General features: G+C 54.2%; 1 protein-coding gene across 1 annotated transcript in view; it reads left to right on the plus strand.

Annotated features, from left to right (window-relative positions):
* Positions 1-17,813, plus strand: part of TMEM63C (transmembrane protein 63C) — a 32,188-nt gene that overhangs the window by 7,711 nt on the left and 6,664 nt on the right. Inside the window, exons 2-14 of the mRNA XM_075103598.1 lie at positions 9,649-9,762; positions 10,035-10,255; positions 10,636-10,715; positions 11,837-11,924; positions 14,146-14,183; positions 14,610-14,752; positions 15,059-15,110; positions 15,550-15,658; positions 16,083-16,156; positions 16,262-16,342; positions 16,473-16,593; positions 16,712-16,845; positions 17,071-17,193. Of these exons, the coding sequence (XP_074959699.1) occupies positions 10,058-10,255; positions 10,636-10,715; positions 11,837-11,924; positions 14,146-14,183; positions 14,610-14,752; positions 15,059-15,110; positions 15,550-15,658; positions 16,083-16,156; positions 16,262-16,342; positions 16,473-16,593; positions 16,712-16,845; positions 17,071-17,193 (1,241 nt within the window). The 5' untranslated portion in view covers positions 9,649-9,762; positions 10,035-10,057. The remainder of the gene's footprint in view (positions 1-9,648; positions 9,763-10,034; positions 10,256-10,635; positions 10,716-11,836; positions 11,925-14,145; positions 14,184-14,609; positions 14,753-15,058; positions 15,111-15,549; positions 15,659-16,082; positions 16,157-16,261; positions 16,343-16,472; positions 16,594-16,711; positions 16,846-17,070; positions 17,194-17,813) is intronic.

Genomic DNA, 17,813 nt, shown 5'->3' on the forward strand with positions numbered 1-17,813 from the left:
CAGAGAGGGGAGCTGGGCAGGGCAGGGCAGGAGTGTTTCTTTGCTCCTGCAGCAGAATTGGCTGAGGGGGACGTTGTGGCTGCTTGAAGCTGGGGAGAAGCAAAGGGGGGGAGGCTGGCAGCAGCTGGGTACCAAGGCCTCCCCCAGTGTGTGTGGGAGGAGGTGTGCAGGTGGCCTGAGGACAAGGGAATCAACGGGACAAGCATGACGCTGCCCCCATACTGGCCCCTGGGAGGCTGTGGGATGAAGGTGCTCGGTGGCAGGGTGCCCTCAGGTCCCTGTCAGGCAGCAATGGACTAGAATGGAGCAGACCTGGACCCCTGCTAGCCTGCCACACACCCGTGCTTGCCCCATAACACACAGCGGACTTGTGGGTATCAGCCATGAGGGAGGGGTTCTGGCTGGAGCTCAGCAGCTGAGAGCAACCACGTAGAGGACTTGAAGTGCACCCGCTTTCTCCACCAGCTTGGCGGTGAGGTCCCTGCTATCTCCAAGCACACATGTCATCCTGGCCAGGGAGGACACTGGGTGCAAAGCCATCAGAGTTGCCTGGTCCAAGGAGTGCAGTATTGGGCTGCTCCCCAGCCGGCGTTCCCCTCATTGCACAGCCCAAGCATGCTTGCGTGCATGTGTGTGCAACACATGGTCCTCTCCTTGCCTCTGCCCTGGGGTGAGGCTCCTTCCGCTTGCTGGGGACGGCTGTCGCTGTGCTGGAAAGGGTTGTGCTGGCCACTCCTGTGGCTGGCAGTCTCTCTGTAGCAGGTGGCTTTATAAACAGCAGCAGATAAACCTCCCACTTTCCTCTCAACCTCCCACAGCTCCTGGCTCCCCAAACAGCAGAGGGGACTTGGGGAGGAAGGAGCTGCTCCCCTGCCTTTTTCCCTATCACCAGGGACCACAGTGCTCCTGGCACACTGTGGCACTGTGAAAGATGCATGTAACCTGCAGTGACAGCCTCAGCCTGGCCCCTGACCATGACACAGCTGTTCCTGGTTTCCATATAGCTTTCCATGAGGGAGTGTTTTTCCCAGCAGAGGTGGCACTTTCTTTCTCACAGGCCTTAAAATCCTTCTCTCTTTGAGCATGGTTACCTGGGTGGAGGAAGAAACAATCTGCCTCTAAATGCACAACATCCCATCACTATCACAGCCTTGCTGAGAGGTGCCTTCCTCTGCCTTCAGTGCCAAACGGGTGCTGCTCCTGCCGGGCTGGCTGCATGTGGGCACAGCATGCTGTGGTCCTGGAGCTGGCAGGAGATAAACAACTGGGGGCACCCTTTGCCCAGGACCTTCCTTAGGGCCAGCTGCTGCCATGGCCCTCAGTCAGGCCACAGGGGCTGGGAGTTGTCCTCATCTGTTGCTCTGAGACTGCAAGCAGGTTTCAGCATCCCAGCTCAGAGCTGGTGGTGCTGGGAGCTCTCCACTCTTTTCCTGAAATACTGTTTTCCTGAGTGCACATGAGTGTGCATGGGTGTGTATGTTAACTGAGAGCCCTGGAATGACTCCCTGTCCCTTTCCTACCTGCGAGCAACCTCTGTCCCCTGCAGTCAGCCCTGGCTTTTTCATAGAATCATTAAAAGGTCTGGGTTGGAAGGGACCTTTAAAGGTCATCTAGTCCAACCCCCCTGCAACGAGCAGGGACATCTTCAACTAGATCAGGTTGCTCAGAGCCCCATTCAGCACAACCTTGAATGTTTTCAGGGATGGTGCATCTAGCACCTCTCTCAGCAACCTGTGCCAGTGTTTCACCACCTTCATCACAAAAAATTTCTTCCTTATATCTAGTCTGAGTGTACCTTCTTTTAGTTTAAAGCCCTTGTCCCTTGTCCTATCACTACAGGCCCTATTAAAAAGTCTGTCCCCATCTTTCTTATAAGCCCCCTTTCCTGGCTCTCGGCTCCCAGCCATTGCCCACCAGCAGCCTGGGGGCTCCCAGCTCCATGCTTGGGCTGGGCCTAGTCTGGGCAATCCTTTGTGCTGAAGAGCATTGATATAAGCGTTATCACAGGACAAGGGTGCACAACGCAGAATGAAGGATGGGCCCCTTCCCTGGGGAGCTTGCAGCCCAATTAGCTCATGTTTGCTCCGTGCTTTGCGTACATGAAGTGCAGTGTGAGGGGCTAAGCATGCTGTGTGCACAGCAGGATATTGAAATATAAAAAAAAACCAGGTTAAGAGCCAGCCTGCAGTGGCAGCGAAGCGAAATGTGGTGAAAAGGGCTGGGGGTGGAACAAATAAACTCTGCTCCACTACTTCATTCCGAATCACCATGTGCAGGCTCCAGCAGCCTCTGGCTTGCACATGTGTGGAGGGGGCGCTGGAGAAGAGCTGCTCTGTGCATGGTGTCTCCCACGCGCTGGCCCAAACAAACCTCCCTGGCAGTAGGTCTCACTGTAAGCACCATTTGCTCTCAGTTGCCTGAGGTTTGACTTTATTCTCATGCCAAGGAGCACTGCAGCAAGTCAGTGCTGCCCTGCCTGGTCTGCAGCATCCCTCCGGGAGAAGGGGCTTGTGCAGGTGGCTGCCACAAATGTTGTCCTGTGGAGAGCCCCGCTGGAAGTGTGGAGTGCCCTGCTGGGACACCTTCTTGTTCAAAAACCTCATACATGGAGGTTCGTCTGTCCAAGCACCAAAATGCAGCCACCCCTGGGTCTGCAGAGCAGTGCTGGGGAAGAAGGGGAGAGCATGGAGCTGGGGGCAATGCAGCAGCTACCGTAGGAGGATGTGGCAGGGGAGGGTTTTGCTCTCAAATGCTGTGTTGGTTTAAGGTGAGTCTCAGGTCTTTTCGCTTGGGCCAACGTGACCCTGCACAGGGTTTCCTGAAGGTGGTGGCAACCTGCCACTCCTGAGAGCAGAAAAACTTCTTTGGCTCCCCAACATACGGTCACACTCTCTCCCTCCTGGTGGGTCACGTAGTTTAGGCAGTCAGTGTTGGCGGGGCAGTTCAGGAGCGGTGGGTGATGAGCAGGGAGTACATGCATTTTCTGTCGCAGGAACAGATGTCTCTTCCTGCATCCTGCTGCCTATGTGATCCCTGGCTGTGGGTCCCTGCGCCTCCATGCTGTCCCTTTCTGCAGGAGGCTCCCAGGGGGCCAGGGGACACACATGAAGCATTCAGAGATGGGATGGGGGGCACCACAGGGGTACTCATCGCCAGGTTTGCATCCTCAGGGCCTGGCAGTGAGCCTGGTGGGTGTTTGTGCCCATCGAGGGGAAAACAGTGCCAGAGCTTATGGGCAGGGAAGGTGATATCTATTTATGCCCTCTTTAAGCAGGTTTATTTTACTCAGCCATGCTCTCGTGCTTGATTTCACATTGATCCCACTTGCTCCCACACTCATATCCCTCCATTCATGCACCTGGGTGCATGTGCCCAGGGTCACTTGTGGGTGATATAGGGACAAGGGACACTGGCTGTTGAGTCCTCCTGACCCCTCTGAGCAATCATGTCTTGATTGGCAATGACAAAGCTGGTCTTTGAGCAGGTGTTTTATACCCATTAGGAGTCATCTGTTGCTGCAGGGTGGTCCTTTGCCTCCAAAGCTAACTGACCCCAGTCTCTGTGGCTCACTGGCCAGGTTGCCACTCATGGTGTGGTCCTCCTTGTTTGGAAGATGCTTCTTGTTTCCAGCAGGCTAATGAGATGGGTTGGTGTATGTCATGTGTGAGGCAGCTGCCATCCTACTGGTGATGGAATGGGGGGTCTTCTGCTGGTGGGTTGTTTGTGCCGTAGCCTTAGCAGGGTGTGGGAACAGCATTCACACCAGTGTCAGTGTTTGTGCTACCGATCTCTCCACACCCAGTGCCTTGGCTCCCCGGTGGGGTCTGGCTCCACTCTCTGTGGGTCTGTGTGACACAGCCCCAGGGAGGTCAGATGCTATCACAACGGGGCCAGTCTCCTGTGCAGGCATCTGCCCTGAAGATGCTGAAGGTGGTGTGAAGAGCCTTGCCTAGGCATGCTGCTGCCCTGTGCCCATTCACCCCCACGGGCCACTGACAGCCTACCCCCTCTTTGCTTTTTGGACCTGGAGGCTGTGACTGTAAGAGAGAAGGGCAAAGGGAGAGCCTGGGAGGAATGCCTTGGACCCACCTGGGGTTTTGGAGGGCTGTGTCTGTAGTCCCATCCCTTCTGTGCTTGTCCTCCTCAGGGATGGATGTGGCCCGTGCTGAGCCTTTTCTCCCATGCACTGAGCTACAGGGACAGAGAGGTCACCATGCTCTTTAGTGCCAAAACTGCCTCTGCTGGGGTGTGTGCTGAGCTCAGCGCAGGATGTTGATAAGCCTCTTCCCAACCCGAGTTTGTTAGTTGTGCTGAGTCAGTGGCAGTGACTTGGGTTTCCTGGCCGCCCTCGTCATTGCAGTCCTGCAAGGTCGATCAGGCTGGTGCAGTCCCACAAGGTGGGATGCCAGAGGCTCACCTTTCTGGGCCTGGGCACACCAGGGCATGAACCTGATCTTCCTGTGACGACGGTCCTCATTTCCCCTCCCAAAGCTTAGCGACATCTCCTTGCAAAGGAAGAAGGATGCAGAGGAAGCCAGGTAGCGGGGATGCTTCCTTTCTAGGAGACATGGTCTGGCTCCTCAGCCTGTTTTTTCTGCTGGCTTTGTGTGGCCATGGGCAGCTCCATCAGTAACCCTGCACCTCAGCTGCCCATCCACCAGCCAAAATAAGTAATGCCCTCCCTGCTGGAGCAGGACATTGAAGCTGGGTGAATACGGACATGCCGAGAAGTCTGGATTAGTCATCTGAGCACTCCCAAGACTTTGTTTTGGTGTTTTGCTACTCCAGCTGTCTGTGAATCCTATAGCAAATGAATTTGCTGGCAGGGTGCTTCAAGGGAGAGACAAATTTTGAAAAATTGCATTCGCATAAAAGAAATACCTTATTTTCAATTGGAAATCTGATTCTCTGGTTTAGTGCCCACCCAACCAGAGAGAAGCATATGCTGCTGTATCAACAAAACAAACACGGAACTGAATATTCAAGACAAACCTTACACACTGGAAATGCTTCATAGAAATTATCCAGCAAATAACTTTCAATGGCAAATCTCATACATTCACTGTCTATTCACAGCCACTACAAAGAGGAGAAAGAAGGATTGCCTTTATCTAGTACTCTGCATGTTTTCTGACCTTATTTTACCATCCTCCCTCTAAGTAAGACCTAGACTGGGTAGACCATATATTGTGATTTCTGCCTCTATGCTGTTGCTTCATTTTCCTACCTGCAACCCTGCCCGCTCCTGTGTATCCTGACTTGCCCATCGCTACTCCAGGACAGTGACTGCTCTGAGGGATGCCTGTCTGTGGCTAGCATCTGGAGGCACTGCCTCACACACAGCTAACAGGAAGCTCTCCCAACACCTTCTGGAGACAAAGGCACTGACCCAGCTCTGTTATTCACAACAATATTTCCTCCTCTGGCTGTTAAAGACTGGGAAAAGCACAATGACAGTGGTATAGCTGGCAAAGCTGTGGGGTTCATTTGGACCTCTAAGATATGATCATGGAGTGCTGTCACCAGAGTATTGCAAAATACTGAATTATCTTATACATTTGATGTGAAATTTAGCTTAGGTGTTTTAACAGTGACTTTAAGACTGACTTACAGTGTCCGTGTGATTTCTCACTCTGTATACCAACTAAAGTATCTCCTCCAGTTGGAAGGAGGTTGAACATGTCCTACAGGTCTGAGTTCAGGCTGTTCCTGGAGCACGTGAGCAGAAATCTCTCCATTTCTGCTGCATGTGCTGTTCCTAGAACATTTACATGATTTACTTTTAGCTGGTTGTTCCCGATGGTTATTTTAATGGTAGTGCTGCAGCTATATAATTTGCATAAGCTTTTCTAAAAGCAGCACCATAAAAGGTGAGATTAACTGGAACAAACAGTCTAGAAAAGTACCGGCTAGGGTATTTGGAGGTGGTTTTCCATGGGTATCTGGGGGTGAAGGGATCAGGGAAAAGGCAGGAGAATGAGCTTGAGATCAGCTTCTTAGGAGCTGTGGCACACTGCAAGGACAGTGTTACAGGACTGAGCATGACGTGATGGCTCCTTCGGGCATCAGAGTTGGAGGCACCTAAGAGAGAGGGGACAGAGCTGGACCAGTGGCTTCAGGATTCTTTTGCTCCTGAAATTTCTCTGTGCAGTGCTGGGTGGAGAGACAGGAACCAGTTTGGCTGGGTGGGTGAAGGCTTGTGTTTGGGAGGTTTGTGGACAGGAGAGCTTGGAGCAAGAGGTGTTGGCACCATCTTCAGGAGGAAGCCATTGCTTTTGGCCACCAGAGGCAAAATATCTGCTACTGGGGGAAAGGGGCAGCAACAAGGACTTGATAGGGAAAGGCAACCCATACTGATGCCTGTGGCAATCCTCCTCATCCCGCCATCCTGTGGCAGGATGTTCCTCCTACAGCATGAACACAGTGCTTAGAAACAAGCTGCAGGATCTTACCTCTCAGTAGTGGAGTGGTGGTAGCAGAGAAAGGGCTCAGAGGTTGCTAACAGTCTCCTTGTTATTCGCTGAAGTCAGAGAAACACTCTCCTTGTTAACAAAAAGGCAGTGCATTATTTAGCAGCTGAAAATGCCAGATGGCAATGGTTCTGCTGCTTACAGGAGGCAGGGAGGGATGAAGACATGGACATGTGGAGAACAGATTGAGAGCATCTCTATAGAAAAGGGCTGACCCTGGCTGGAGGCCCCGGTGGTTTCACAGAAGCCTGATGATGAGCAGGAGGCAGGCGGGCAGGGGCAAATGGCTGCTGCTTGTCACCATGGCCCACTCGTTTCCCACAGGATTCTGCTTGTTGGAGTTCCTTCTTCAGGGATTGTTATTCCAATGGGACCATGCTGGGTCTTAAAGTGTGGGACTCCCAACCCCAGCTGGGAGGCAAGCCATGACTGAGGGTACTACAGGGAGGCTTTGCCAGCCCATCCCTCACTTCACACCTGGCTGTAGGGGTGGTACTTCAGCCCCAAGTCTACTGGAATGCCCTTTGGAGCAGTATCGGCATCTCTCAGGTGACCTGGCAGTTCTTTTTGGCACCACACTAATGGTCGACCATCCCAGGTTGGGCTATGATGTCTCCAGTTGTTTTTGGCACCACACTAATGGTCAACCATCCCAAGTTGGGCTATGATGCTTCCAGACACTGTGGACTGGCCAGATCAATACGTATATGGCTAGGGATCTCCAAGGAGAACTGAAGATGCTGTAGGCAGCATGTGAAGATCTGTAGTGTATACTGAAGCCCATGCCCTAGGTGACACTGTACCACATGCACAGTAGGAGGGACTGCCAGGGGTCTGCATGTCCTGGGGATCTTGATGCCTGTAGTTCAGCGGCTTCTGACATCCCTTCAAGGCACCTGTGCAGTTTAGCCAGATGCCAGCATAACCCTGGAATGGGGTGAGCCTCAGGCTCTGCTGGGCTCATAGCCTTGGTCCAGGCATCCCAGCCACTCTTTGGCTTCTAGTGGAGATTTTTCTTTGGGCTGTAATTCAGGCTTCAGAAGTGAAGAAAATAGCAAGTCACCATTACTCTGTGTCTAATTTGGAAACTGCAGGCAAGACTGGTTCTTAAGCTCTTCAACCCTCTCAAGAGCTCGGGTTGAGAATCCCTTGGGAATCCCTGATGTCCACCTTATTGCATCTATAAGGCTGTCACAGCATTTTTGGTTTCCTTTTGTCAACTCTGTGTTTGAAAGCCTCCCTCTTCCTCAGTCTTTCCTTTCCCCAGGTGAGAAGGTCAAAGACAGTCAGTGTCTCAGGCGTGAAATCTATGTCACTTCTGCCCCAGCACCCCCATCCTACCTGCTCTGCTCAGCCACGGAGTGGAAGTATCTGGGCTCCTCAGTAGCTTTGGGACAGGAGTAATCTCCTCAAGCAGGAAGCTGCACGGTCTGAGAGAGGCAGTCTGAGGCTACAGGAGTGCACATAAAACCACATGCTGCTGTAGTCTCCCATCTGTCACACCAACACAGCAGAAGTAAATGTTTCCCAACAAAAGCAAAGCCATATAGAGCTCAGGACGATCTCCTTTCTAAGCTGAGGCATTTTGTGCATGCTCTCTCTGTGTTCTCTAAGGACCTCTCAATCAGGTTTCCTTCAGCGTTGAAGTAGAGTTGATCCTGTTTGGTATTGATGGGAAAAAAACCCACCATGAACACTTCGCATTTTCAGGTCCCTGGAGGTGCTGGCTGTCTTTGCATCCTCCTCCATTGCTTAATCAAACTGTGGCTCCTGCTCCTCTTCTGTCCTATTCATGTGGGCTGTGAGCATCCTGCAGCGAGGATCAGCTGTGGCTGGGTGACTGCTGGGGCTGTGGCAGGGTCCCAGTTGTGGCCGGAATATAGATAAAAAGGAGGGAGATGAATGAATGCCCAATGGCTTCAATATAAAGCTCACAGGAGTACATGTTAATGGGTGTGGTGAGGTTTCACATGGCCTTTGCACAGGCCACTGTGCTCAGCATGTCTGTGGGGTAAGGCACTCATGTGACTCCTTATAAACTTCGGGCAGGCCAGAAGGTGTTCTTGTCAGGAGCACAAGACCCTGAGAATAGGGACATAGAATAACTGAGGTTGGGAGGGACCCCCTGGAGCTCAGCTGATAAAAGCCCCTGCTCAGGATCAGGCCAACTTCAAAATTATGTTTGGTTGCCTAAGGCCTCCAAAAACAAAGTTTCCTTGTCCATCTGTTCCCCTCCACCCCAGTAACCTCAGTTTTCCCCTAAGCAGGGCCTTCAGCCCTCTGGGTTAATCTACCTAAAAAGTACTAGACATCCTACCTGGGAGCCTTTTTGGAACAGACATTAGGGAGCAAACTAGGCTGCCATTTTGAAAACTCCCCAACAACCTGTTAAGTGACCATCCTGAGAACACCCTGAAGACGCCCCCGCTGTCCCAGGGTACCTCTTACCCAGGAGACGTGGTTGGTCTTACCACAGTGAGGTCTGTCCTCTGCTGAAGGCCACACAGGTCTCTGGCCTGGGAGCAGCTGGCTGAAGGTGCTGGTGGGGGCTCTAAGGCACAGAGACATAGCAGGCATGCAAGGAAGAGAGACGGTGTTGTCCCCATCCCCTGTTTGTTAGCATTTGCTGTGCTGGTTCCTTCTTCTCCTGTAGTTCTAGTGAGTGCAATGGCTATGCAGCACTGTCCTGGCATGCAGGTCTGTGGCACACCCGTGAGCGACAGCCATGCTGGCTCATGCTGGCTGCTGTAGGGTGCTTGTTGCCAGGGTTCCCGGGCACTGCAGATTTGGAGAGGATCCTCTCCAACTTAAAGCATGGTGATAGGAAAGGTTTTGGAAGTATGCCACAGTCTTGGCCATTAATGGCCTTTAAGTGTTTCCTACCAGTGAGTGCTGTAGCCTGCACTATCAGCACCTGAGGAAATGGGGGAAACCTTGGCATTTAGGGTTTTGAGAAGCTGATTCTTCTGAAGACTTCAAGATATCTTGGAAGGATCAGTCCTGCTCTGGTGCAAAGACAGAAGGGAGGTCCAACAAAGCCTGAGTCACACAGACTGTGATGCTGGAGGAGAAGGGAGGGCTGGGGGATGATCCACGTGCAGTAGATATCTGGCTGCGGGGAGCAAAGAAAGCACAGCCCCAGCAGCCCAGTTAACATCATCATTGCTCTTATTCTCAGAAACTCAAGGAAATGCTTCAGCTCCTCATTCCTGCCTGTTACCGCACCAGGGTGACTATGACTCAACCCAGCTTCCAGGACTGAGGGGCAGAGGTGGTGAGAGACCTGTCTCAGGTATGATGGAGACAAGCAAATAGCATGGGGTTTAATGGGGTGGGAAAAGGGTATGAAGTAGCTGTGAGATTTCTTCAGCAACACCCCATGCCCTGTGTCCCACAGCTCCTCCCTGGGAGAGACTGGGACTGGGAAAGCTCCAAGGCGACCAGCCAGTCCTCTCTCCTCCCTGCCCATAGTGAGCTCCTCAGACCTCACTGGAGGACCTGGAAGAGCCACAGCCCCTTTTCAAGCAAAGGCTTCTCCATCCACATCCTGCCCCTGTGTTGCAGGGTGAGGCCTCACAACGGCACCAATGGAGAGTGTGTACTCGGTGGAACCAGCACCTGATGGTGCCAGCCCCACCTCGCTGGACGTGCTCAGCTTCGTGGATGCCCTGGTGAACAGCACAGAGGAGCAATGCTTCAGTGTGCGCTCCCGCAGCACCGTCCTGGAAGGGCTGCCATTCGGCGGCGTGCCTACCGTGCTTGCCATCAACTTCATCCTCTGGCTGGTGAGCAGGCCAGGAGGGTGCCATGTCCACAGGCACCACAGTCACCAGCTGGGGTGTCAGCGACTGGCTGTGACTATGAGTGTGTGTGTTAACAGGTGTGCTGACAGCCACATGTGTGCACATGCCAGTGTGCCCGGCTGTTTGGGGGAATAGGTGTGAGTACAGGCGACCAAGAGCTTTGCCCACATCATGGTGGGCAGCAGGTGGCACTTGGGCAGCAGGGGTGAGATCATGGAGCAGGAGCAGTTTGGCTTGAGGCAAGAGTTTTGCATGAGCTTGGGCTCATGAGTGGGAAAACAGAAAGGAGACATGTGAGGAGACCCCATGGGGTGAGACCCTGCAGCAAAACCCTTCACCTCACCTCTTGTCTCTTCTTCCAGTTTCTCCTCCTGGTCTTCTCCTGCCTTCGGAAAGCAGCTTGGGATTATGGGCGCCTGGCACTGCTGATGGACAATGATAGGTGAGCAGGACACAAGGCCACTGTGGGTGACAGTCCCAGAGGGCTGGCAGTAGGGCTGATGCTGTGGGGTGGCCCATGGAGAAGCTCAGCAAGTGTTCCTTGTCCCTCCTTCCCACTAGGAATGGCCTGGCTGCCTTTGCCCATGGAGGCACAGGCGCCATCTGCTTCAGGGAGAGAGAAAGCCCAAGCCAGCTTTGATTCACTCTTGCAGGCACCATCTGGTGATGGTGCTCTTGGTGCCAGGGAGGACACCATCCTAGGAAAGACAGAGGCCCAAGAGCTGCTTTCGGGTGGGGACTGAGACATCACCTCTCCCCCTGCCGCTCTCTCAGGATGAGCAGAGCTGGCCAGTGGAGGAGGCAGAGGGAGACGTGCAACAATAACTCTGTTCCTCATGTCAGCAGGACAGCTCGCCTGACCCATCCTTTGGGCTAAGTACAAAATCCCCCGCAAAATACCAGTGCCCTGGTGAAAGCACAGCCTGGACCAGATTTCCAGGCGGGCTGTGATGCCCACAACTGTCTGGCTGCCAGAGCATGGTTCACCCCAGGCAGCAGAGCATCTTCCTTTGTGCAGACAGTACACACAGGAAGGGTCTCTGCAAGGCTGGGCAGCCTACGGGAGGAAGTGTTGTAAAAGCCCCTGTCCTGCCTTCTTCCCTTCCAAGCTCCTCCTGGGCTCAGGTTCTGGAGTGAGTCTGTCAATGGATGGGCAATGTTTCCCTTCGCTGGGGAGATCAAAAGGGCAATCAAGACTTAAAATTCAAGTACTGATTACATTCCTTTTACTGTAATGCCATTTGAGAGCTGAAACCAGTGGAATATAAAAATCTGGTTCAGCAGGCTCTCATCCTGGAGCTAAAGCCAATTCTTCACCAGCCAGCCTGCTGTGGGCCAGGGCCACAGAGAAGCCATGGGGACTCACCAGTGCAGAGGCAGTGAGTGCAGCCCCTGCCCTGAGCACAGCGGCAGTTTCTGGTCCAGCCCCAGTGCAGGATACGGGGAGGGGGGAGGCATTTCCCAGGCTGCTCTTCTAGGAGAAGCTTCTCTGAGGGTGCTCATCCTCTCCCATCTGCTGCTTCTCTCCTGCGTCACCCCTCCACTGCTCCCCTAACTGCAAAGTTTGACGTCACTTTTCTACGGAGAGCAGAGTGAGAAGGAGAAGTCCCCATCGGAGAGCAGCCCCCTGGACATCGACAACAAGGACGTGGTGAGTTCTGGCAGCCATGGCAGCAGGAGCCCAGGCTAGCCGTGTCCTGGTCTATCCTGCCCTGCTCTTCCTGGGAAATGGAGGTCAGAAGTTAAGTGGAAGAAATTAAATCCTCCAGTGCAGGGTTTCCTGCTTAACACCCTTTAGCAAGGGGGAATTCCTGGGAAAGCTGGAGGGTTTCTTTGTCCTGGCTTGGTTTGAGGCATCTACCTTGAACAGCAGCTTGGAGAGGCTGCTGCTGCCAGGCAGAGCATCTCCCGGCTGCATGGCCATCCCTGCCAGCTGCAGGGACCTGGACGGATGCATGGCCAAAGCCTTGCTCTGCACACCTCCACCGCTGCTGGCATGGTGGGCTGCGGGGGATTTGAAGCCGTCTTTTGTTTCTCTCTACCATGCCAGGCACAAACAGGTTTTGCTGGAAATGAGCACAGACCGACATGGTTTTTCTGTCTGTTTCTTTCTTTCTTTTTGGCAACAAATGCTCAAAAATCAGTCACTGATGTGACTATGAAAAAATGACAGAACTTCTTAAAAAAACCTAGGCAGGAAGGGTAAGGAAGCAAAATCCTTACAGGTTTTTTTAGGGGTTTTTTTAGGAGTTTTTAGGAGGTTTTTTTTTAGGAGGCCTCTTTAAAGGCTCAGTACTGGATGCTCTGGGCAACTGTATATTGCTTATCAAAAAATAAGAAAGACCACAGGGAATGCCAGCACAGCTAAAGAGCAGATTAAGGGAGATTATTAGATGTAAGAAGACATTCTTTTAAAAGTCAAGCTGTTCCCAGATAAGGAAAACCTAAACTCTGCCAGGTTAGATGTAAAATACGCTAAGAGGTGGGGGAAGAGAAGTTTGAGGAGAAATTTGTAGAGAGCATAAAAGCAGGTACTGGATATTTCTTCACGTCAGGAACAGGAAACCTGCCAGTTTGTAGGGGTTTGTAGGGCCAACAGGTGGTGAAGATAGAAAATGCTTGCTGGAGAAGGCGAGAATGTGGCAGGAGAGCTAAATAAAATTTTTTTACTGTATCCAGTGAGGAGGAGCTCGACAAAATTCCTGCCTGGGAGCCCTTCTTTGCAGGGAAGCAGCAGAACACGCCTCCAACAGCAGGGTTGAGAATGAGATTGCAATAAAAGCAGCCTGACAAATTCCTGTTACCATCACAAATTCCCAGGAGCAGGTGTGGGACTTCTCACTCACCCCAAGACAAATAGCCAAGCTATGGACTGCAGCATGCAACCTCCCTCCTGCCTGTGGGCATCCTAGAGAGCTGAGAATCAGCTGATAATGCTGTTTTTTCAGGAAGGTTTCTGGAAAACCCAAGAAATTACAGCTCAGGGAGCTTGGGGTCTGCACAGACAACCTCGCAGACATGGTTCCCCAGAGCAGAGCCCCGGAGCGGGGCATAGGAGGGGAGTCAGCCTAGCTGTGCTAAGGGGGTGTCCAGCCCCCACGGAGCCATCAGGCATGCAGGGATGCTTGCACCTTCAAAGCCTCCTGCTGCGGTTGATCAGATGAAGCTGAGCTGTGGGGTGGGAGGGAAGGTCCTGGCTTGGGTAAAGCTGGAGAATAGAGAGGAGTAAGCTGCCAGCTGTCATGGGGCAGGGTAAGGGAATCCCACAGGGGGCTGTCTGGCATCCCTCCCATCCAAGGGCAGCTTAAACCCTCTGGAAAGGAGGTGAAAAGGAGGGGCCCGATGGCCAGTTGTTATTAGGTACAGCCATGACAGGGAAGACTGCAGAGGGACTTTGAGCTTGCATAAACTCCAGCATTGGTAAAATGGAAAATAATGCACAGGGGGAGAAAAACTCTAATATTGGATATGCAGTGACAGGGAGTGAACTATTACACAAGATCTTGGCATTGTCATATATTGCTCTACAGCAGTGCTGGTTCAGCACTCAGTAGTGGTCAAAAAAGCACATTGCATGTTAGGGACTGTCAGGGAAGGAGCAGAGGAGGGAGCTGCTGGAAGCCAGGAGCCTGTGTTGCAGAGATGCCCTGTGCTCCCTGCTCCTCCCGAGGCAGCTGCCTTTGGTAACTGCTGCAGACAAGCTGCTGGGCTGAGCATTGCCAAGCGCCCTGGCACTGCCTCTGTTTGCTCAGCACCCCACTCCAGGCACGGCACTGTCTCTGCACATATCCCCAGTGTGTGCCGTGTCCTGGCACGTCGCTGGGGAGGGGGGCTGGTCACCCCTGGCTCATGCCAACTCTCTTCTCTTCCAGGGTTTCTGCTCCTGGCTCATTTCTATCTACCAGATGAAGTAAGTGTGTGTCCTTGGCATTTCAGCCGTGCCCCACCACTGCCCACCCCTGGGGAGCCAGTGCCTATAGGTGGTCATGCATCACCCAGAGCTGCTGGGACCTGTGGCTGAGGAGAGCCATCCTAAAACATTGCCCTGAGAGAGAAAGCAGAGGGCTCACCTCTGTGTTCCCTCCTGGCCTGGCCCCTGGCTCCTGTCCCAAAGGAAAGGGCTTCAACCTCTTCTGGTAGGAGCTGGTCACGTAGTGGGATGGCAGCCTGAGGGCTACTTGCATCCCTCATTCCCTCTGTGTCCAAATCCCACATGCCACAGGCAGGATGCCATGAGTTGGTGTGCGCTACGTGAGGCCGGAGCAGCCAGTGTCCCCGGGGTGGGAGGTGGTGGGGAGGCACCACCAGCACTCACCCCCACCTGCCTTTCCTCCAGGGACGAGGAGATTCAGAGCAAGTGTGGGATCGATGCCACCACCTACCTCTCCTTCCAGCGGCACCTCCTGGTCCTGCTGATGCTGGTCTGTGTGCTCTCTGTGGCCGTCATCCTGCCCGTCAACTTCTCAGGGGACCTCCTGGGTAGGTGTTTCCCCAGCTGCAGGATGGCTAAGGAGCATGGCACAAGCTTCCCCATCCTCGGGCTGAACACCCTGCCCTGGGGACAGAAGGACCCCTCCACCAGGAGCCCCCATGTGAGCAGGAACCCACCATCAGCTGTGGGACAGAGGAACACAAGAGGCAGGGAGCTTCAGGGCAGTGGGGGCTTGGCGGGGACCTGTGAGATAGAAAAGGAGGGAGCAAAGACCAGAGCTACTAACCCTGCAAGCATGGACAAACACACACTGCACTGGGTTCCTGTATCTTCCCACTTCTCTTTCCCTGCAGGACACAATCCCACCCACTTTGGCAGGACAACCATCGCCAACATCCCAACGCAGTACGTGGCTCCCATGTCCGGCGGGGCTGTTGATGCTGCTGCTGCAGTGGACACTGCTGGGAGTGCCCAGGCACAGTGCTCGCCATGGTCTCAGAACATGGATGTGTCCACATAAGCAGCATGCTGCTCACGGTAGCCCCTGTGACTGACTGCATGACACATGAGCACCATCGTGGTGGGCAGCCTGCTGGCACTACTTGCTGCACCCAACTACTGCCGGCATAGGTGCTCTCAAGGGTTCTGGGCAGCCTCATTTCTGCAGTATCTTGGCTAACACCCTGGACGCTGCCCCTCTTGTCCCTGGGGTGGGAGTCTGGCAGTTGGCTTGGGGAGGTCCCACTGGGCGGTTGGGGTGGCTGTGAGTGAGGCGCTGAGCACCAGGCTGGTCTGAGTGCCATGCGCCTGCTGCAGTGCTCACTGATCCCTTCCCCTCCTCCAGGGACCATCTCCTGTGGCTGCACAGTATCTTTGCCCTCATCTATTTCATCCTCACCATCCTCTGCATGGCTCACCACTCCGTCCACCTTGAATACAGAGAGAATGAGAAGGTCAGCAACCACCCTTCCTCCAGCCCTGCCTTGTTCCACACTAATGGACAACTTTTTGCTTTGCAGAAAGGATGGTCCCAGTAAGTAGGGAGAGCTTTAGAAACAGCCTGGGACTGGGCAGGCAGGGAAAGATAAGGCTCCAGCTTCTGGAGGAAGCCTGGCAGCCCAGAGGCAAACCTCTCTCTCCTCCTGCCTTGTCTCTTGAGACTGAAGCTCTGCTGTGTCTATCTGTCTGGGAGGTGGCAGCCTCTGGCTGTGCCCTGGGATCTGGGAGCAGGCATTGAGGAGGTCTGTGCTGACCAGCCTCTGGGGTGGCAGTCGGTGCCCCGGCTCGCCTCTGCCTTCCTTGCGGCTGGGCAAGCAGGGTGGCAGCGAAACGGCCCAGAGACCCCACTCACCCCCTCTTCCCCTTCTCCTCCCCCAGGTCGCCTGGACACTGATGGTTACCAACATCCCAAAGGAGATCACAGACACTTCCCTTATCATCAAGCATTTCCAGTGAGTAGCAGTGTGCCGCAGCCTTGCCAAGGCAGCTGGCAGGCAGGTGGCAGGGGCTGTCCCCATCCCCTGGCTCCTGGTGCCACCATGTCCCTGTGCCTGCAGTGAGGCTTATCCCAGCTGCACCGTCACCAATGTCCAGTTCTGCTTTGATGTGCGCAAGCTGATGAAGCTGGATGCAGAGAGGTGAGTACGTGCAGGTCCCTGTTGCCTCTGCGGGTGGGTGTACTGCTCCTGCCCAGCATGTTGAGAGACCAGGTCTATAGGTCTTTCTGTGGCACCCGAATGACTCTTGTCCCTTTCGGCTTCTCGGCAGGCGCAAGGCAATGAAGGGACGGCTTTACTTCACTACCAAGGCACAGAAAGAGGGGAAGATCATGATCAAAACCCACCCCTGTGCCCGCATCTTCTGCTGCCGCTTCTGTGGCTTTGAGCAGGTAGGTGGGTGCGGGCAGGGCTGCAGGCAGCGCATCCCCACTGTGGACAGGGCAGAGCATGGCAGCTCGCCCATGCCGCAGCCCAACAAGCACAGCAGAGCCCTGGCTGCTCCTGCAGGTGGATGCTGAGCAGTACTATGGGGAGCTGGAGGAGAAGCTCACGGATGAGTTCAATGCTGAGCGCAACCGCATCGCGCTCAAGCGACTCGACATGGCCTTTGTCACCTTCCAGGATGAGCGGATGACAGCTGTGTGAGTGCCACTTGGACATGCCAGCCCAGGCACGTCCCCTGGCCTGGTGGCCACTGCCGTTGGGGCACCTTGGTGGCTCCTCTGGCCAAAGCCAGGCGCTGGGTCTCTCTCCACTGTGCCTCTGCCACCTGTGGAGATGGCCGCCTTGTTTAGGCCTCATGGGAAGTGTGGGGGGGGTCCTGAGTCCTGAGTCCAGACCAGACTCCTGGTTCCCTCCTCCTGCAGGATTTTGAAGGACTACAGCCACATCCGGTGCCGCAAGTACCCCCAGCAGTCCTCTGTCACCACCGTGGTCAAGTCACACCACTGGGGAGTTCGCTATGCCCCTGCACCTGGAGATATTATCTGGTGAACCTCCATGGTGGGAGACGGAGGGAGGGCAAGCAGCTGGGGGGAACCCATACCCGTAGCTATAGTGAGCCCATACCCATAGTTTATAGGGCACCCACACACATAGACATAGGGAACCCATATAGCTGTAGGGAACCTGCGCCCATACCCATAGAGTGCCTTCTCAGGGTGTCAGGGGCTGACAGTCCCTCCTGTGGCCATAGCAAAAGTCATCAGGGTGACTGGGGTGATGACCCTGTGAGTGGCAGGGCTTGACGAGGCAAGGTTTGGGGTGATTGCCAGGCTCTGATTTCTGCAGCCTGCCTCCAGAGCCTGGTGGCACGGACTACCCCACTGCAGTCATAGTCTGGTGCTGGGGCTCTGCAGGTGTCAGCACAGCAGCACAGGGAGAGGGAAGAGGTTGAACACAGAGCAGGGGCTGCCAGGATGGTTGGTGTGGGCGGTGGGAGGCAGAGCTTTGGGGACCCAGGCTAGGAGACCCAGGACATGTGGCTTTTCCTTTTCACCATTTCCGAGTGTCATGGTTTAGCCCCAGTTAACAACTAAATGCCACACAGCCGCTCGCTCACTCCCCCCACCCCTGTGGGATGGGGGAGAGAATCAGAAGGGCCAAAGTA

The sequence above is a fragment of the Phalacrocorax aristotelis genome, chromosome 9 (assembly GCF_949628215.1).
Source record: "Phalacrocorax aristotelis chromosome 9, bGulAri2.1, whole genome shotgun sequence".
Classification (NCBI taxonomy): Eukaryota; Metazoa; Chordata; class Aves; order Suliformes; family Phalacrocoracidae; genus Phalacrocorax; species Phalacrocorax aristotelis.